Genomic DNA, 19389 nt, shown 5'->3' on the forward strand with positions numbered 1-19389 from the left:
AAATTTAGTGGGGGGAGAGAATAATTATTTAGTGAGAGCCTAGAGGGTAAGAGTGGGTGGGAATATATTTGCGAGGGGAGGGAGATAAAAATTATTATTTAGTGACAGACAGGAGCCGTAGCGATAGTGAAAAAAATTTTAATGTGTTTCAGTAAAACTTTGTTAGTTTAGTTAGTGATTATCGTAAAGCCACTCAAAGATGATGATGAAATTCTGTAACTATCAATGTTTTCCATTATAAGGCTTTCGTTCTTTCTATTTACAATTAATAAAATTCCAAACTAAAATGATTTTCACCTTGAAAACAATAACTTAAATCATGCCATACCATGATATTTCTCTCCTTACGTCTATTGTTAACTACCCATTTATCACTAACTACATTATACTCAGGAACCTCTTTGTCTATTACAGTTTCAAATTTCTTTTTTATTTATTTTATTTTTTGCAAATTTTAAAACACGGCACAAATTTTTATCAACAACAAAAGATCTCTGGTATATACTGAAAAATGATAGGAACGATAAATGAACGGCACTGGTAGATTATAAAGATTTATTTTATTTTCTAACATTTGTTCTATGGCTCGGCATAAGTCCCAGATTCGATTGTTCTCGAGATGGAAATATCTGTCTATATCAGATTGTTCTTATACTACCGACTTAGCTGTAATTACATTGTGCTTTTTTACTTCACCATTCAGAGAAATGGCATCAAAACTATGAACGCAAAAATAAATAATATTTTCTGTCATATATCCATTCAGTCATTTGTATAATTACAGTCATAGGTTGGATAGTAATCATATAACATACATACATATAATTTGCCTTATGAAAATAAAAATCAGATAAATCAAATGTTTGATCTTTATTTGCATTCATTCTTGTCCCTTTTGAAAACTTTAAATTCGGTTTCATTTCCCCTATGTCGCAAATCAAATTTCATTTGTCAATTTTCTGTGGCTCATAAAAATGTCATAAGCTGCCTTCAGTTTACGACATAAATAGAAACTTATATCTTCTTCAACTAATACTCTACAACTAATTATTATTATTAAATATGTTTTTGATATATGATATTAATTTTGTATACAAGATTTATATAAACTAGTCTTTCATTTAATAACTAATTAACTTATTTGTTTAAAACATCAGCATCATATCTTTGTTTAAACCATTGAATAGTATCTTCTTTGTTAGTTTTATGAGAGTTACCAATAGTTGATCTAGTTCTCTTTCTTCTAGCAATTCTGGCACCGGCTCTACCCATAACAACGTAGAAATCCATACCGTAAATACCAATACCTGGATCATATTTAATACCTAAATCAATATGTTCATCAATACCGAAACCAAAGTTACCGGTTTGAGAGAAATTTCTGGTTCTTAATTGATATTCTTTAACTTTTAAACCTCTTTCTAAAATTTCTTCAGCTTTTGGACCTCTAATAGTAACATGAACAGCAATCTTTTCATTTCTTCTAATACCAAAAGTTCTAACGGTATATCTAGCTTTAGATTGAACTGGAGTTTGACCAGATAATTGTTCTAAAACTTTGGAAGCTCTGGTTAATCTATCACCGGATTCACCAACACAAATGTTTAAAACTAATTTTTCAATACGTAAATCACGCATAACATTTTGAGATTTATCAGCCTATAAAGAAGTTATTGTTAGTATTTAGGTTTACTTTTAATATATATATATATTATATGTTGATTCATTGATGATTGATATTTGAGTTACATTTAATGTGATATTACTTTGAATATTATTCGAATGTGATCATTAGTTGGTTAACGGGATGATTAATAACTGATGATTCTTGTATGACTATGGTTGAGTTCGATTATTCATTTCTTTAACCTATAATTTGATGATTTTATCTATTACATTCTCGATGACTTTATGTTATGGATAAATGATGGATTAAACTGTAGTATTTGTGATTCATTGATGGATTAATAAGTTCTATCATTTTCATTAATATTGATATCATTCTGACTTGACTTGATCTTCATAGTTGATGGATGTAAGTCTTAAATTGATGACTTCCCACTTACATTGACTTTAGTTTACTTTGATTCCCATGACATTCATTTCAACATCTACATCATGAATTCAACACTTTATATTCTCTCGTTGGTTTGAAACATACCATTTTGCAATATCGATATTCTATACTTTATCTAAAGAAGGTAAAAAGGAATTATTAACTATGATTGAAAAATTTATTAATACTATTTTTCTCTTTTCCTCAAACTGAGTTGGTACCAAAAGAATGCGATACTAAACCAAAACAGAGAGAGAGAAAAAAATTACTATGTGAAATGTAATATACAGGATTCTCATCATAAAATTGTATCACGTGTGTTTGTGAACTTAAGGGTTTATGCCCTAGTGATATCTAATATCTCTGCAGCTGTGAATTATTAACTTATATCAATTATTACACTCATTACCAAATATTATTACTAATATGATGTTTTATTATAATTCTAATATACTATATGGAAGATAAGTAACTTCATCAACTTAACTATCAACGTTATTAAATGATTTTTCTTGTTCTTTAATTTCCCAAAAGAGATCTCCAACATTATGATTACCATGATAAATCCATCCAGTTTCAGTAACATGATATAAATTAATTGATCCACCTGAAAAAGCATCTCTATGAGTAGCAGCCAATATACTTCTTTTACCTAAATATAACGCATCTTCAACTGATAAATCCCATTTATATTCTGAATCTAATACCCCATAAGCAAAGGTTTGACCCGATCCAACACAAAATATATCACCTTTTAATCTTGTACCATCAGAATCAACATAATATATAGTTGGACCTTCCTTTTTAGTATATCCACAAACCATAGTACCCATTGATAATCCCATTCCTTTATATTGATAAACTAAATTACCTAATATTTTGGATGCAGCTGCAACAGATATACGTTCTTTTTCTCTTAATTCATGTAATCTACATTGAGTACCTAACCAAGTTTCCCAATATTGACAATCAGCAGCGCCACCAGCCATAGTACCTAATAAAAATGGATTAATTCTAATCACTTTATTAACAGTTTGGGATGCAATCCAATTCCCTGCTGTAGCTCTAGAATCAACTGCAACAATAATCCCGCCTTGGAATCTAAATGCTAAAGTAGTAGTACCATGAGCAATCTTAATTTTACAATCTGGATTAGTGGCATCATCAGTATGAGCTCTTAAAAAATCAGTTGGTTGTGAAATTGGTGGTAATTGTATACTTGGAACTAAATTTAAAGTATGTTGTTGAGCAACTTCATTGGTAGCAGCATTTATTTCATTAAGTATGGAATTGTTATTAGCATTAGTATATTTTTGAGCAATTGAATTCATCTTGATTATATAAGTTGTTGATGATGGTGTGTATGTATATCTATATTGATGGACGTAACTCGTGTTATTGTCTATCGATGTTTCAAATCAGGAATTGTTCGTGGATAGATGAATCTAATTGTGTATCGTATGTATGAATATCAACTACGATGTATGAGATGAATGATAAATGTATCAATTGATGATGATTGCAATAGTAATTAAAGGTAAAGACAGTAATCTCTCCATTATCAATAAATCCAATCGCCACCGCATTTTTGTTTTCAATTTTCTGACCATTTCTGACAAAATGCAAAAAAGGCAAAATAATGATACAAAATCGCACTACCATACTAAATCTTTTTAATTATACATTAAATTAATTAATTATACAAAAGTAAAATATACAGTTTACTATACTCTAAACAATGCTTATTCAGTCTTGATAATCTTCTTCGCATTCTCATTATTATTCTTATCATTTTCATCAAGATCACGTTTAACCCCAGTTGTAGATTGATTGGCTTCTCTTAATCCAGGTTTATTGGATAAGAACGTTGGCGGACGAGATAATCCACTTCCTCCAACTCCAGGTTTGGCAAATCCTCCAGGCTTAGATAATGATGGTGGACTGGAGAAATTAGGTGGTCGACCTAACGAATCTGCTTTATAACTCGGTGGTTTTGATAATCCTAATGGTCTTGAAATGGTTGGTGGGGTGATTGTAGGTGGGGTTGGTTTTGGGAAGGGTTGAGAAGGTGTTGTTGCTGTAATAATTGGTTTGACAATTTGAGCAGGAGGAGAAACAACAGATGCTTTTGGAATGCTTTCAACCTTTGGAGTTACAACTGGAATAGTTGGAGCTGGTTTAACAATAGCAACAGGTTTAGCAACAGACGAAGGAGTAGGGGCAGCTAATGGTACTGGTGGTGTTTGAATAGTTGGTTTAGTTGGAACGACAGGCGAAGCTTGACTAAATGGAGCCTTTACTTCTTGTTTCACTGGAGTTGGAGGAGCTGAAGGTCCTGGTGTAGCACCTCTACTTGTAGGTCTTGATGAAATAATACCTTGTTTCTCTTTAATAGATTTCGTCAAAGCGATATCCAAAATCTTACTCACTTGTTGTGGTGCTTTTTCAACTAAGAAACTTAAAGCATTATCACCACAACCTGCTTTAGCTCCAATAACGTTAACTTGGGCAATAGTAGTAGCCAATGCCTTGGTAATAATTTCAGTGGTGGTAGCAGTATTATAAGATAAATTTCTTGCTTTATATAATGTGAATAATTCCTTTTGTAAGTATGCCAAAGATTTCTTCATATCTTGATTCATTGATCCTATTGGACTCAGTGAATTTGATGATTGTGGTGCTGGAGATTGGGAATTTGGTGGTGATCTATTAGCTGCCAATTGAGCTTTAATAGTATTATTATTACTGGAAGTATTACTTGAATTTGTCACTGGTAAATTACTTTGAGGTTTGAAATAGATTGGAGCTTTAGAATTAATATTACCATCTCTTCTAATTTCACTAGCCAATTCAGCAATAGTTTTAGGTTTTTGTCCATTAGTACCAACACCACCACCAACTGGAATGGGTGGTTTATATGCTCCTTGTGGTAAGTATGAATTTGGTGCTCCAGGACGAATACCAGCATTTAATGGCAATCCATAAGGTGAAGTATTATAGCTTCTTCCAACAAGAGGTGCTGTTGAAGATGGTGTGGAAGTAGCAGCCGCAGCTGCTGCAGCTGCTGCTTGTTGAGCTTCGATTCTTTGCTTTTGCTTCAATTCCTCCGCTTTTAATGCGGCTTCTTTGGCTCTTGCTGATGCTATTTCTTGCTGCTTCTTCTTAGCTTTTTCTCTTTCTCCAATATACAATTCATCCATAGTATAAATCCATTCATCGGCCTTCTTGATCGTTCTCTTGAAAGTTTTATTTAATTTAACACTATGAGCTATAGAAAATTGCCAACCATCAGGACAATAAGTATAATAAGGATAAAGTTCTTTAATTGCATCATAAATTTCATTAAGACTTAATCCAGAAGTACTATTTGGCGATCTTAATACCAAAGTAATTAATGATTGATATGAAAGTGAAGGTTTTGATCTATAATTCTCAGGGATTTCATCCAAACTATAGACTTTTTTAGATACTCTTTTAGAAATATCCTTCTTTCTCTTTGGTTTAGGATATTTAGATGGTTCATCCAAAGTCTTAGGGACCATGAAATTAGTTAAATTTGGTTCAAATTCTTTAACTGTGATGGCTCTTAATGGAGGACGAGATCTTATAGTAGTTGGTTCGGATGTAATTTCTAAAACAGGTACCTCTAACTTTGGTGGTGGTGGTAATGGAGGCTGTGGTGGAACAGATGCACTTAAAGGACTAGTAGTTGTGTTATTATTATTGTTATTGTTGTTAATGGTAGCACTACCTTTCAAAGGTGTTGGAGTACCTGTACCTATTAAATTAGATGTTCCAGCCGGCAGCACAACTAATGAACTTTCAGTACCAGGTAATCCATTAATACCTCTTGTGAATAATCTTGATGCAGGTGGCTGGATTGAAGCCAATTTCCCCATTCTTGGAATGGTGGCAGGTTTACCCATGAGTGGAGTTGTACGTATTGTTTGTTGAGTTTTATCATTACTATCCGTGATTGATTTCTTTTGATTTGATAACGATTTTTTCTTCTTATCATCGAGTTTACTATCTTCATCTATAAATCCTTCATTATGAGCATCGATTAATGGTGCCAAAGTTGCAATTTCTTGATCCAACATCGATAAATCCATATCATTTTGACTATTATTATTATCATTATTAGAAGTATCATCATCGTCATCATCATCAAGATTGACACCTTGAGTTAAATTATGTTGTTTAACAAGTTTATCAATTTCATCTTCTTCTTCTTCAATGGCTGATTCACTATATTGAGATAATTTCATTAATTGATCATTAAGTTCCATATCATCAACACCAGCATCATCAAGTAAACTTTGTAATTGATTATCTAATACTTCAGAATTCTCTTCATTAATGGCATCAATAGAACTCACTCCTAATTCTTTCAAAATATCATTGATTTCATCATTGGCAGAACTTGCTAATGATTTTCTTCTTGCGTTGGATAATCTTCGTATTTTCAATATGGAATTTCTTCTACTATTGGCAATTTCATTACTTGACATTGAATCGCTATGCTTTGATTTTTTCTGTGATGATGAGGATGATGATGAAGGTTTTGTTATATCTTCCACCACAATCTCAGGTATTTTATCATCTAATTTGGCTTTATCCTTTTTATCCTTCTTAGGTGATTGTTTTACTTTAGGAGTTGGTGATTTTGATGAGTTTAATAAATTTGATCTTAAATTGATGGCATCAGTAGGATTGAATTGTTTTTGGCTATTTATGTTACTAGATTCCTCATCATCATTTGGTTCAATCGAAGGCAATATGAATTGAAATGGAATATCACCAATTTGAATTTTAGTTCCATCACTTAAAGGTACTGTTATACCCTTTTCAACAAATAAATCATCAACAAATGCACCATTCCTACCTAAGATGGATATTTCAAATTGTTGCGTACCAAAATTATAAAATATCTTTGCATGTCTTCTTGAAATTGCCTTTTTAGATGATAAATGAACATCAACTGCATGATGACTACTTTGTAATAAATCATCACTTGATTTTCTTCCTAGTATAATTTGTAACGTTTGAACAAAGAAAGTAAAGTTTTCAAAATCTAATCTTGCATAAGCTGATATTTTGGATGATTCTTCATCGTCATCATCAACGTGACTTGAATTGTTGTTATTATTATTTGTTGGTGTTTGTTGTTTTGAAGATGCTTTATCTAAAGGAGCTTCAGATGTTATAGGTACTAATAACGAATTCCGCCTTATTTCTTGTTGACTTGGTGATAAGTTTGATTTGAGATGCTTTGTTAAGCTTTGGTGTTGATCAACATTATCATCGTGGTGTGATGGAGGTGAATTACTAACTGTTCTATTATTCACATCATCTTGTTCAATTTCATTGACAACTTTTGATAAAGGAGTATTATGCAATGGTAAATCTAAATCATGTAGGTTGTTTAAATCCAAATCAGTTGATGTTAAGTCATTGTTATTATGATCAATTGTATTTGATATTGAACTCAGTCGTATGTTGTTATTAGAAGTAGATGATGATGCAGTATGGTTGTTATTATTATTGTGATTATGATTCTCAAATGAAGTTGATGTTGAGTCATTATTATGATGATTGTTTAGTATATTATCAAACTCAGCATCCAAGTTCAACTCATGAATGTTCGGAACATCACCAACATCGACATTATTGTCATCATCGATTAATCGAGATGAATTGATATTCAATGGCTCCTTGGAATCCTTGGTACTACTAGTGAATTCATCATCTAGACTACTCATGATGTTATGTAGTCCTTATCGATTGCAATGGCTGCAAGTGATTATATGATGACCAAGATGGATGAATTAACAATGTTGTTTATATGTTTGTTTGATGATTATATTTGGCACCACAAAATCGATTAAAATTTCAATAAATGTGGTCTAGATTGTATGACAATTTTGTATACAAATAGTGTGGTTAAACTCTATATTTACCAATATGAGATACTATTGTCTTGATCTCTATATTGAACCACCTCTTTATGCTATGGTTGAATGAACTGGTCTATGATTATACCTATAGAATGGGTTTGTTTGGTATTGCACAGATGCTCTTTTTAGTTTTCTTGTTTTTTTAATTTTTGTCTCATTCTCATTGCGCAGACTTTTCGTTTTTGTCAGATTTTTGATTTTTGTCTTAACGCAAAAAAATGTCATAACTTTCAGACAAAAATTAGAGGGAGAGAGGGACTAGCTGCAATTTTGGCAACATCTACATGATCTTACTTTTACCAGATTGTTCTTTTTTATGGTTTATAATAATAAGTTTTCTTTTTAATTCTCTTATAATAGTTGTTGGGGTTCATTTAATACATTATAAGTTAAAAGTTTATTTAGTACTGGTTCCCTTATAACCTAATTGAATATCATTAATTTAGCCGCCATGAGATATCAGTCCATAAAATCACTAATTACCATTCTTATATGTATCATATCCTTTCATGTCAATTTAATATCTTGTCAAATTCAAAGTGAAGTAGATTATCTAAAACATATTAAACAATTCAGTCATCCCATAGCTCCCAAATACATTAACAATACTGATCATAAAAACACTCATTCTGATAATAACTATCAAACTAAGACAAATTTGGACAAAATTTATGGGGTAAGTCTTGGAGGTTGGTTAGTGGCAGAACCATGGATAACTCCAAGTTTATTTGATAATATTTATCATCAATATGGAACTCAACCAGTGGATGAATATACTTTAGCAACTATTTTGGGTAAAAATGCTACTAAACTATATATGGAGAATCATTGGAAAACATTTTATACTGAAGGAGATTTTCAACAGATTAAAGCATTTGGATTAAATCTTGTTAGAATTCCAGTTGGTTATTGGGCTTTTGGGTTATTACCTAATGATCCATATGTACAAGGTCAAGAATTTTATTTGGATCAAGCTTTAGGTTGGTGTCAAAAATATAATATTCAAGTATTAATTGATATTCATGGTATGCCAGGTTCTCAAAATGGGTTTGATAATTCAGGGTTAAGAACAAGTGATCCAAGTTGGTTAAAATATAAACAAAACTTAAATTTAAGTTATACAATTTTAAAGTATATTTTTACAAAATATGGCAGTCCTAATTCTATTTATAATTCAGTGATAAATAGTATTGAAGTTGTTAATGAACCTTTTGCACCTATTATTGATCCAGCAAAAGTTGCTGAATTTTATACTTATAGTTATAATACCGCAAATACTGAGAATGTTATGTCTGATATGATTTATCATGATGGATTTATGGGATTTGGTTATTGGGATTGGTTTATGCCAAATGCTGCTCCTGGAAAAGTTATAATTGATCATCATTTATATGAAATATTTTCTCCCCAACAAATAGCCATGACTATTGATGAACATTTAGCTAATATTATGGCTCAAGGTAATCAAATGTCTCAAGAAAAACATCCTAGAATTGTTGGTGAATTTTCAGGTGCTTTAACTGATTGTACAAGATATATTAATGGAGTTGGTAATGGAGCTAGATTTAATGGTACATTTCAAACTAATGTTGTAACTGGTAGTTGTGCAAATCATACCGATTTTGCCTTATGGTCATCCGAATTGATTAATAATACTAAAAGATATTTAATTGCCCAATTTTATACATATGAAACTAATAGTAATGGATGGATATTTTGGTGTTTTAAAACTGAAAGCGCTATTGAATGGGATTTTAAAAGACTAGCTGCTCTTGGTATGTTACCTCTGCCGTTATTTCGGCCTCGGCCTCAAAGTCAGCAACAACAACAAAATAATAATTTAAAAGATATTATTAAACAAAATCAATCAATTTCTAGTCTTTCAAGTAATTTTGCAACTAAAGTATTCAATTATAATTCCATGTTATTAATAAAAGATTATGATTTTTTTCCCAAAATTATATATACTTTATTCTTTACCTGTTTTTTATTTATATTGAACTTTATATAGTCTTATAATGAATAATTATATTAGATAAAAAGATAGTAAAAGAATGATATAACTAAGTAAAAGTAAATTTTGCAATAAAAAAGATCATTTTTACAGTTTTCCCCTGCGGATTTACAGATTTTTTTATGAATTTTTTTTTTCAATCACATCTCATAAATTGCACTCATCTCAGATTAAGCTTATGTATAAGGTATTGCTTTAGTTTAACATATATCCGTAGAATTATAGTATTACAACCATGGCAGGAATCAAGAAGAAGACATCATTAAGAGATAAAACCAATAAAAAAGCCAGTTTGGCTAATAAAATATCTGAATTCAAACATGAAGTACAAGATGGCAGTGAATCATTTCATGAGAATCCAATGTTAAAATTGCTGAAGATTACAAAGAGAGAGAAGCAACAACTGAAAAGTGATGCTTTTAATCGAAGATTACTGAATAAGATTACGTTTAATACATCTAATAGTATAAGTAAATCATCATTAAGAAGACAGAAGAAGAAAGCAAAGGAAGAGTTGAAGCCTAAGATGAATGAATTATTATTAAGTTTACCAAGTACTAGTGGAGTGGTCAAGGGTAAGAATGAAGATGAAAAGGCATTTATTGCAAAGAAAAGTTTGAATAAACCAAATGCTAATAAGAGAACAGGACATCAAAGAATATTGATTCAAGAAAATAAGAATTTCAAAAATGTATTAACCAATTCTGAATTCAAAGCATCTCCATTCAGTGCTTTAAAGAATGTGATTCAACAAAATTTACAACACCGTTAGGGACCCGTGTAGGTGGTATACTTTTCTATTTAGGGTCCACCTGGCCAAGAAAGAAGTGATGAATTTAATGATAGAATAGGACAATAAGTAGCATAGTTTTCAAGCAATTAAATAGCTTAGAAATGTATTATAGATGAAAAAAAGAAAGATACAATTAAAATGTAGTTGTAGTACTAATAATATTAAGAGATAAACAGGATAGTTGCAGATGGTTACATTGTTTCCATTTGACTTACATGTCAACTGAAATGAATTGAATGGTGATATATTAAGGGTCATTGACGAAAGCTTTCAAAATAAAGATTAATTAATAAGAACAATACGACGTAACAACGACAGAACATAGTGTATTTTCACCTTACGGAATACAAACAATGGTATCCCATTCATTAATTGAATTCAATTAAAGGATAATTGACGATTGATATTATAAAATTTAACACAAAAGTTGATCATGTGACTTCCAGACGCGAATTTTGTCGTTGTCAACTTAAATTGAAAACGTAAACAAACCCAAACAAAAAGTGTAAACAAACCAAACCCTCTCACAAAGAAGAAATTTTTACAGCACAAATTTGGATTTACAACAGATTTTAGGAAAAGGCAACACAGACCAACTCAGACCCATACCCAAAGGCACAATTCAATCCATTTGATCCATCCATCATCTGCTAGTTGAGTTGATGCCGTTGAAGTTATAGAGCATTAGGATATCTCTGAACTTGAGTTTTATATTGAAAGTAGAAGCAAAGCCTTCTTGTGTCAATCTGTTGCAAAACCATTAGACGATAAACACAGGTCAACCAATCCAATCCAATCCAATCCAATCCAATTCATCCATTCGTTCATTTAATCAATCATTTACTCAATCGTTCAATCAATCAGTCGTTCATTCAATCAACTGTTATAATCATTGAGGATACCTCAACTCGTCAGTTCTTCATTCACTTACTCATTGACCATGGGAGATACAGTGATAAATCAAAATAATATCTTAGATGATACTATTGAAAATAACAATCATCACAATACAAGTGATCCCATAATAGTTACTTCGCCTGATGGTAGTCACCTACTTCAATTAGATCATGAAATAGCTGATATATCCACCGATACAATCACTGAACATCTTCATAATGATACCCATAAATCTTCAACCATACATCCAGATTTCATCTATAATAAACATAATGAATCCATCTTTGATGATGAAAGAATCTTTCCAAGTTTACAATCCTCAAGTGATAATTCAAATCAAGATATAGTAAAATTCGATGAAAAGAATCCTGATTTAATTAATAATGCCACTTTAAGAGCTTTAATAGTTCAATTAACTTCACCAGAAGTAATTGATTATAACTTAATTTGTGATTTCTTTTTAACTTATCGAATCTTTGTAAATAGTGAAAAGGTAATGAACCTTCTATTAACAAGATTGATTTGGTCATTACAATATATAAATTCAAAAGATGAATCAAATATAAAAGTTGGTAAACTAGTATTATTAAGAACATTCGTGGTCATTAGACATTGGATTATCAATTATTTCATAGATGATTTTGATTCATATTCTGGTATCTGTGATTTATTTTCGTCAACCATAAATGATATAACTAATAAATCAAATTTAATTAGAAAGAATAATAATAATGATAATTCTCAACAACAAGAAGAAGAACAAACTAACGACACTGATGATATTGATGACCCAAATTTTATGATGTTCGAAAAGAAAATCTTAACTGATTTAAAAATACATTGGTTGAATCAATTAAATGAATTCTGGCAATTAAATATCGATATTGAAATTTTAATTCAAAATAAATCAATTTTAAATTATATATTACCCTTAACTAATGAAATTTCAAACTTTAAAAAATTATCAAAATCAACTACTGATATGTCAATTCATACAAATCCATCATATAGAAGATCTGCTATGCTTTCATTATACGATCATCAAAAAGTAAATCATAAAATGATCATATATGATCATAATAATGTCGATTATATGCCAAAGGATGAAAATTATCCTCAATATTCCATAAATAATTTGTTATTACAACATCAATCATCTCGTATATCAATTAATACTAAATTACATGACTTTCAAAATCAATCTACTCGATCACCTATACCGTCACCAATAACAAATTTCACTTCTCCAAAAATGAAACATTCTAATAGTCATAATCTTTTCAATTCTCAAAGATTCAATTCAAATACAAATTCAAATTTAAATTTAAATGCAATTGTTAATAATGCTAATAAAAATCAATTTAAACGTCCTCCTCATAATCATTTGAATCTTAATGATTCATCCATCGCATTAAAGAAAACAACTGTTAAAAGTGGTAATGAATTAGAAAATTTAATGGAAAATCATCAACTGAATGCTACTCCAAAGACTCAAAACGAAGATGATAATGAACAAGATGTTATTCTTTATGTAAGTTCCCCAGCATCATCTTCTGAAAATTCAGGATTTTCCACTAATGGTAATATAAAACTTCCAACTTCAAAAGTAACACAAATTTTACCACCTACTCCTGTTAAAAGAATGGAATATTTCTTAAAGGTAGACTATACTCAATCATCAAATTCATTAAATAATGCATCACCTACAAAAAGAAGAAAATCTTCTTCAATACTGGGACAATTTGCAAGACCTCAAACAGCTTATCTTGATGATAATGAAGAGTTTATTGGTAGAAAGAATTCAATCAAGAAATTAGTTGATGGTTTTAAAAAGTCAATTTATAATACCAAATCAAATTCAAGTATTCAATCATCACAAGATCCAAATAATACTGAACAATTGAATAGAATGTTAAATAATGCTATCAATGTTATTAGTGATCCAAATGAAAAATCCAAGAATGTTGAGGTTGATTCCGAAATTGGAACTAGAACTGATATTTTAAGTGCTAGAATAATAGATGAATTAGAGTTCTTAATTAGATACTATTTCCAAAGCGATTCTCAAACTGATACTATTATTGAAGATGAGAGAACTACTAATTATTATCATGATACTCAAAATGAACGCACCAGTAATAGAATGGATAAGTTTGTTGATGTTGATCTTGATGATCTCGATTTGCAGGAAGAATCGCCAGCTAAAAGACTTAGAGTTTCCAAGAATGATGTTATTGATTTAGACGATAAAGCACTTGATGATGAAGATGATAACAATAATAACAGTGATATGGACATTAATGATTTATCAGAATTAAATATTGTCAAAATTGATAACCTTATAAATGTGAATGATGCCAAGTCTATAAAACAAAGTAATGAAAAATTAGTTTCTACTGATAACTTATTAAACAATATGTCTCATGAGTCTTCATTCCAAAGACCTATAAGTATTAACTGGAATGATGAAGGAGAGTTGAATCTTGATCATTCTGAAGATCCTGAAATATTTGAAGATAGTGTTTCTCATCAAGAAGACGATGAAGATGATGATGAATATTTAATGCAACCCAAAGATTCGGAATTTGTATTTCAAAAATCAATTCCCTCTAAAATCAAAACTGATCATTCATTCGATTCATCTGTTTCCACTCCAAGTAATATGACTCAATATGGTGAAGATATAGCTGATTTGGGTATTGCATTGAGTCCACAACTGATGAAACAGAATGTTAGAAGAATCAGTTTTAATGATAGTATTAGATCATCCCATCATCGTAAAAGAATGTCAAACTCAAATGGCTCAATGTTTAAGAGAGATTCCGTAAAATCTTATCTCAGTTATGATTCAGCATTTTCAATATCAAATGGTTCTCGTGGATCTTATAAAAATCACAACGATGGTTTTGACTTTGGGTTAAAAAAGAAAACTGGATTTAATAATTTGAGACCTTCAGAAAATACCAATAATAATAGTGAAGAGGAAGAAGAAATACAACATGCAAGAACTTCGTCGAGTGGAAAATCGTTAGACTTGCCAGTAAGAATTAAGTCTACTTCAAGTTCGTTTCCGTCTAGATCCTCATCCTTGCATAGAAGTGTTAGATTCAGCACTTTATGCGCTCTAACCGAATTACCATTTAATGAATGCCAAAGAAATTCACAATTCACCAATGAGCAACGTTATTCGTTGAATAAAAGAAACTCAACCGCATCGGGTGAAGGTGGTAATGATAGTTCAATATTTTCAGTTGCGGTTAAAAGTCGAAAGAATTCAGTTAAAACTACAAATCATGATAGTTATAGTTCTTCAACTAATTCAGTTGCTATTCCGGGAATCAGCAATTATGTGTTGAAAGAATTAGCTGCTATACCTGATGAATCATTTCAATCCACTAATCCAGTTGATTTCGCATTATTCAAATTAGAAGGTAAACCAAGTTCAGATGCGGTCATTTCATCAAAGGACAAAGCAAATATTAACAATGATGGTAATACTCAAGATATTTTAAATGAAATTAATAATGCCCATACTATAGATGTAATTGAGTATACTCAAGTTGATGTAACCATGGAAGCACCTTTAACTCCTGTTAAGAAATCTTCGCCAGTTTCAAATCCATCTACTTCAACCCCTAATAATGATAATCTTTTTGTTTTAAGTCATTCAAATTTAAATAGTAGAGCTACCAGTCCAGGTATTAAATCACCTAAAAGGATACTAGAAAATTATACTATTTCTTCGGAAGCATTATCAATTGAAAATGTTATAAATTCAAATTCTCATATTTCATTAGTTTTAAGTTATGATTCCCAATCTTTAGCTGAACATTTCACTGTAATTGAAAAGGATATGTTACAAGAAATTGATTGGAAAGAATTAATTGAATTAAAATGGAATAAAAATTTAACTCCAGTTAACAGTTGGTTAGAAATCATTGTTAATGATAACTTTTATAATAAGAATAAAGGGGTCAATTTAGTTATTGCTAGATTTAATTTAATGGTTAATTGGATAATTTCAGAGATTTTATTAACAACAAGACAATCGGAAAGAATCACAATTATTTCAAGATTTATTCATATTGCTCAAAATTGTTATACATTACAAAATTATTCATCCATGATGCAAATTATATTAGCGTTAACATCTGAAAAAGTTCAAAAATTAAAAGAAACTTGGAAAAGTTTAAGTCCAGGAGATATTTTAATTCTTAAGAATTTAGAAGATTTATCTTCACCTTTAAAGAATTTCCTTAATGTTAGATTATCAATAAATCAAATGAAACCTTCGAAAGGTTGTATACCATTTGTTGGATTATATCTTTCAGATTTAATTTTTAATGCTGAAAGACCAACATTAATTAAAAGAAGAATTCCATTAAAAGAAGTTTCTCCTCCAGATAATGGTGAATCTAAAGCAGCTGTTGATATTAGTAATTCAACTATGGGTTCAGAAAATGAAGACAACGTTTTAATCAACTTTTCTAAATTCAGAACAGCTGTTCATATAGTGAAATCATTGTCACAATGTATAGAATGGTCATCATGCTACAAACTTAACATCGATTCAGAATTATTATCGAAATGTTTATATATTAAATCATTAGATGAAGAAGAAATGAACTACTGTTTGCAAGCACTTGATGAATTACCTCATTAGACAAATAATTAATTAATATGTATTATATAATTTTAATAACAACAAACAATTGTATTATTTCAAAAGTTTACAAAAATCAATCAACAAGATATTCAATTGTTGAATTATAAAGTAACAATGTTGCAACCTCTAATTGTATGTGAATTACACATTGGGCATTTATCCCACTTATAATTAGTGACACCATAGCCCCTAATTTCTGGTACTACAGATTGATTGTCTTTATCTGCAGTTTGTAATAAACTGAAATTAACTTCTGGGAAATATTTGGAAAGGTAAAGGTGGATGTGAAAGGACATGGTAGCTTGGATTTTATAATAGTTTTTTGTTGAAGGGCTTAACCTGAAGTCTACGAGGGGCAAAATAGTCCGTATTTATACCATAATATAGCTGCGCCACTTATAGCTTATCACTGTAGCCCTATCATTGTTTCGCCACTGTTTCCAAATAACCTTAAAATCAGGGGAAGTATCCGAAGTAAAACGAAATTTAGCAGTCATTTTGGAGCCTTTCGGTTTGCGCTGTTTTGCGCATTTTATTTTATTTAGTTAACTTTTTACATGTGAAGTATATAAACCTTCTACTACTAAATCCATACCACTACCATGATATGATTGGTTTAACCTTTATGAATATATTAAAAAATCAGGATTACTATTTGTTATTATTATTATTGTATATATATATATTAAAACAAGACCAGCTTCAATTAAATTTTAGTTTTGCAACAAGATTGAGCTTCTTCATTGTTAGCGTATAAAGTAGATTTATTGAATGATTGAGTTGCTTGAGGGATATCTAAAGCAGGGTTCTTATCAAAGAAATTGAAAGGAACTAAATGAATATTATGAGTTTCAACTGGCATGACTGGGAAATCTTCAACTCTTGGAATATGAGTGAAACCTAATGTGGCCCAGACCACAAGATCTTCATTTCTAACTTTATCAATTCCATTAGCCCAAACTCCAAGACCAGTATCACTTTGAGATTGATTAGTGAATTCACCAGCAGCGAATAATTGATGATCATTGTATTTAGTGACCCAAACTTGTTCAGTAGAAAATTTAGCTCTCTTAACATTGAATGAATCTGGATCAGCTAATGACATTTGTCTAGCTGGCATAGCAATTTTATAACCAACTGGATTCTTAGAAATTGGATTAATAATGTTTTCATTAATGATCTTATAAGTTCTATTGGTGAATGGAGATTGATCAATATGACCAGCTTTTTCAACGAATTTTCTGTCAGTGACAAAACCAATACCATATGGATTATTTTCATCTTTAGGTAATTTAAGAGTATCATCATAAACGACAGTATTTTTGTGACCATCAATAGCTGGATCAATTCTAAATGATAAAATATGTTGATGATAAGCAGCCATAACATTTGGTCCAACAATAGTACCCCATGGAACTTTAACATTTTCATCAATTGGCATGGTTGATAAAATACCAGTAGCTCTGGCTTCAATATCGATAGAACCATCATTAACAAATTTAAGATTAATGATATATTCGTAATTAGCAACAGTAGCAATGGTTTGAACCACAAATTCTCTCTTTCTGGCGAGAACGGCATTGTTGGTTCTATAGTTGACATGTTTATATAATAAACCATTATCTTGTTCGTGCATACAGATAGTATTTGGGATAACATATGGTTCACCATTAGCATGAATACCATGACCATCTAAATATTTAATAACACCTAAACAATCACAACCTAAACTAAGATGATTACCATTAGTACCGAAACCACAATCACCTAAATCGAAAGCTTGTTTTCTATGATAAGGAGCTCTTGGATCACCATATGGAACAGTCATTTCTGATAAAGCGATTCTATAAAGAACTTGTCTTCCTTTGAAACTAACATCATAAACAGCGAAACCTTCTCTAGCAGAAGATGAAACTCTGAATTCCCACCCTTGCCATTTGACTTTAGAACCTTCAACAGTGAAGGATGGACCTTCAGGTTGAGTAATAATTAATGGTTTAACATCTCTTGCAACGGTTTCACCACTTAAATCAGGATGATATTCAACGGCTGGAACTTGTTGCCATGGAGTAGTTGGAGTAATAGTAGCATCAAATCCACCTGGTAAGTAATCCATTCTAATGAATTTCTTTGAAAAACATTCAAAAACAGGAGAGAATTTCAATGGTAAAGAATAATGATTTGATTCACTATGGCCATTACCAGCTAAGACGTACATGAAGAATTGACATAAAGGTCTTCTTTCTTGTGCATCATCGGTAGCATAAATCCATGGATCATTTCTAACAGTATATCCAGCTGGTAATTTTAATTTTTCAATTTCAGCCTTAACCAATGGATGATTATTACAATATTCTTCCCATTCCATAACGTCATCAGGTAATAATGGACCAATCACACCCTTTGGTTGTTTGACTTTAGTAATTATGTGACCAATGGTAACATTAACTAATGCTTTATTGAAATCAAAGGTATCTGTATAATAATAGGCATATAACACTCTTGGGATTTGAGGAACTGGACCACCGAATTTTTCAGCTTCTAAATATTTAATCATATCTTTCTTTGGAGGATCAACTTTATCGATTTGAACAAAGTGAACATTGGCTGATGCAGGATAAGCATCCTTGATCAATTTAGATGCTAATCTAATTTCATAATCCTTAGCGGAATCAAATGGATGAACTCGTGAAACCATTATTATTGAATTAAAGGATAATATATACTTAAACTTGAAAATGAACAAAGGAAAACAAATAAACGAAATCTAATTTATAAATGTAGGGAAAGATCTATAACTATATATATATATAGGTCTAAAAACACCGATCCGAAAGTAGTCATAATAGGCTCATTACTGTTAATTTCCTATCTTGATAATTGGATATCTGTATCTAAAATCTGATGGGAGGGGTGGAAATTACAGCAGTTTAAAGCGCCCTGTTTGAACTACCAGATCGGGTAAGCGCTAGTGGAAATATTCAGAGCGGACTGTTTGAACTACCC

General features: G+C 30.8%; 7 protein-coding genes across 7 annotated transcripts; 3 read left to right on the forward strand and 4 right to left on the reverse strand. All coding sequences in view use genetic code 12, as the record gives it.

Annotated features, from left to right (window-relative positions):
• Positions 1 to 1044: 1044 nt before the first annotated feature.
• Positions 1045 to 2351, reverse strand: RPL11 (60S ribosomal protein uL5). The gene is made up of 2 exons (XM_064908981.1): positions 2162 to 2351; positions 1045 to 1659 (listed from the first exon to the last, which is right to left on the reverse strand). Exons 1-2 carry the CDS (start codon positions 2162 to 2164, stop codon positions 1138 to 1140), a joined length of 525 nt encoding a protein of 174 aa, XP_064763369.1. The 5' UTR covers positions 2165 to 2351; the 3' UTR covers positions 1045 to 1137.
• A 187-nt stretch (positions 2352 to 2538) lies between these two features.
• PRE2 (proteasome core particle subunit beta 5) lies at positions 2539 to 3387 on the reverse strand (the record flags this gene model as incomplete). Its single annotated transcript, XM_064905742.1, has 1 exon — positions 2539 to 3387. The coding sequence occupies one exon, from the start codon at positions 3385 to 3387 to the stop codon at positions 2539 to 2541; it is 849 nt and encodes a 282-aa protein (XP_064763370.1).
• A 411-nt stretch (positions 3388 to 3798) lies between these two features.
• On the reverse strand, positions 3799 to 7818 carry FHL1 (Fhl1p; the record flags this gene model as incomplete). The annotated part of the gene is made up of 1 exon (XM_064907889.1): positions 3799 to 7818. The coding sequence occupies one exon, from the start codon at positions 7816 to 7818 to the stop codon at positions 3799 to 3801; it is 4020 nt and encodes a 1339-aa protein (XP_064763371.1).
• A 512-nt stretch (positions 7819 to 8330) lies between these two features.
• SPR1 (Spr1p) lies at positions 8331 to 10143 on the forward strand. Its single transcript, XM_064908974.1, has one exon. It carries the CDS (start codon positions 8465 to 8467, stop codon positions 10022 to 10024), a length of 1560 nt encoding a protein of 519 aa, XP_064763372.1. The 5' UTR covers positions 8331 to 8464; the 3' UTR covers positions 10025 to 10143.
• Positions 10144 to 10849, forward strand: DFJ63DRAFT_58800 (uncharacterized protein). The gene has a single exon (XM_064908975.1). It carries the CDS (start codon positions 10263 to 10265, stop codon positions 10797 to 10799), a length of 537 nt encoding a protein of 178 aa, XP_064763373.1. The 5' UTR covers positions 10144 to 10262; the 3' UTR covers positions 10800 to 10849.
• A 792-nt stretch (positions 10850 to 11641) lies between these two features.
• On the forward strand, positions 11642 to 16380 carry LTE1 (mitotic regulator; the record flags this gene model as incomplete). The annotated part of the gene is made up of 2 exons (XM_064905466.1): positions 11642 to 12938; positions 13011 to 16380. The coding sequence occupies exons 1-2, from the start codon at positions 11761 to 11763 to the stop codon at positions 16378 to 16380; spliced, it is 4548 nt and encodes a 1515-aa protein (XP_064763374.1). The 5' UTR covers positions 11642 to 11760.
• A 504-nt stretch (positions 16381 to 16884) lies between these two features.
• Positions 16885 to 19338, reverse strand: DFJ63DRAFT_58897 (copper-containing amine oxidase). Its single transcript, XM_064908984.1, has one exon. The coding sequence runs from the start codon at positions 19079 to 19081 to the stop codon at positions 17090 to 17092; it is 1992 nt and encodes a 663-aa protein (XP_064763375.1). The 5' UTR covers positions 19082 to 19338; the 3' UTR covers positions 16885 to 17089.
• Positions 19339 to 19389: the final 51 nt, after the last annotated feature.

Source organism: Scheffersomyces coipomensis (genome assembly GCF_036884675.1).
Source record: "Scheffersomyces coipomensis strain NRRL Y-17651 chromosome Unknown DFJ63scaffold_2, whole genome shotgun sequence".
NCBI lineage: Eukaryota > Fungi > Ascomycota > Pichiomycetes > Serinales > Debaryomycetaceae > Scheffersomyces > Scheffersomyces coipomensis.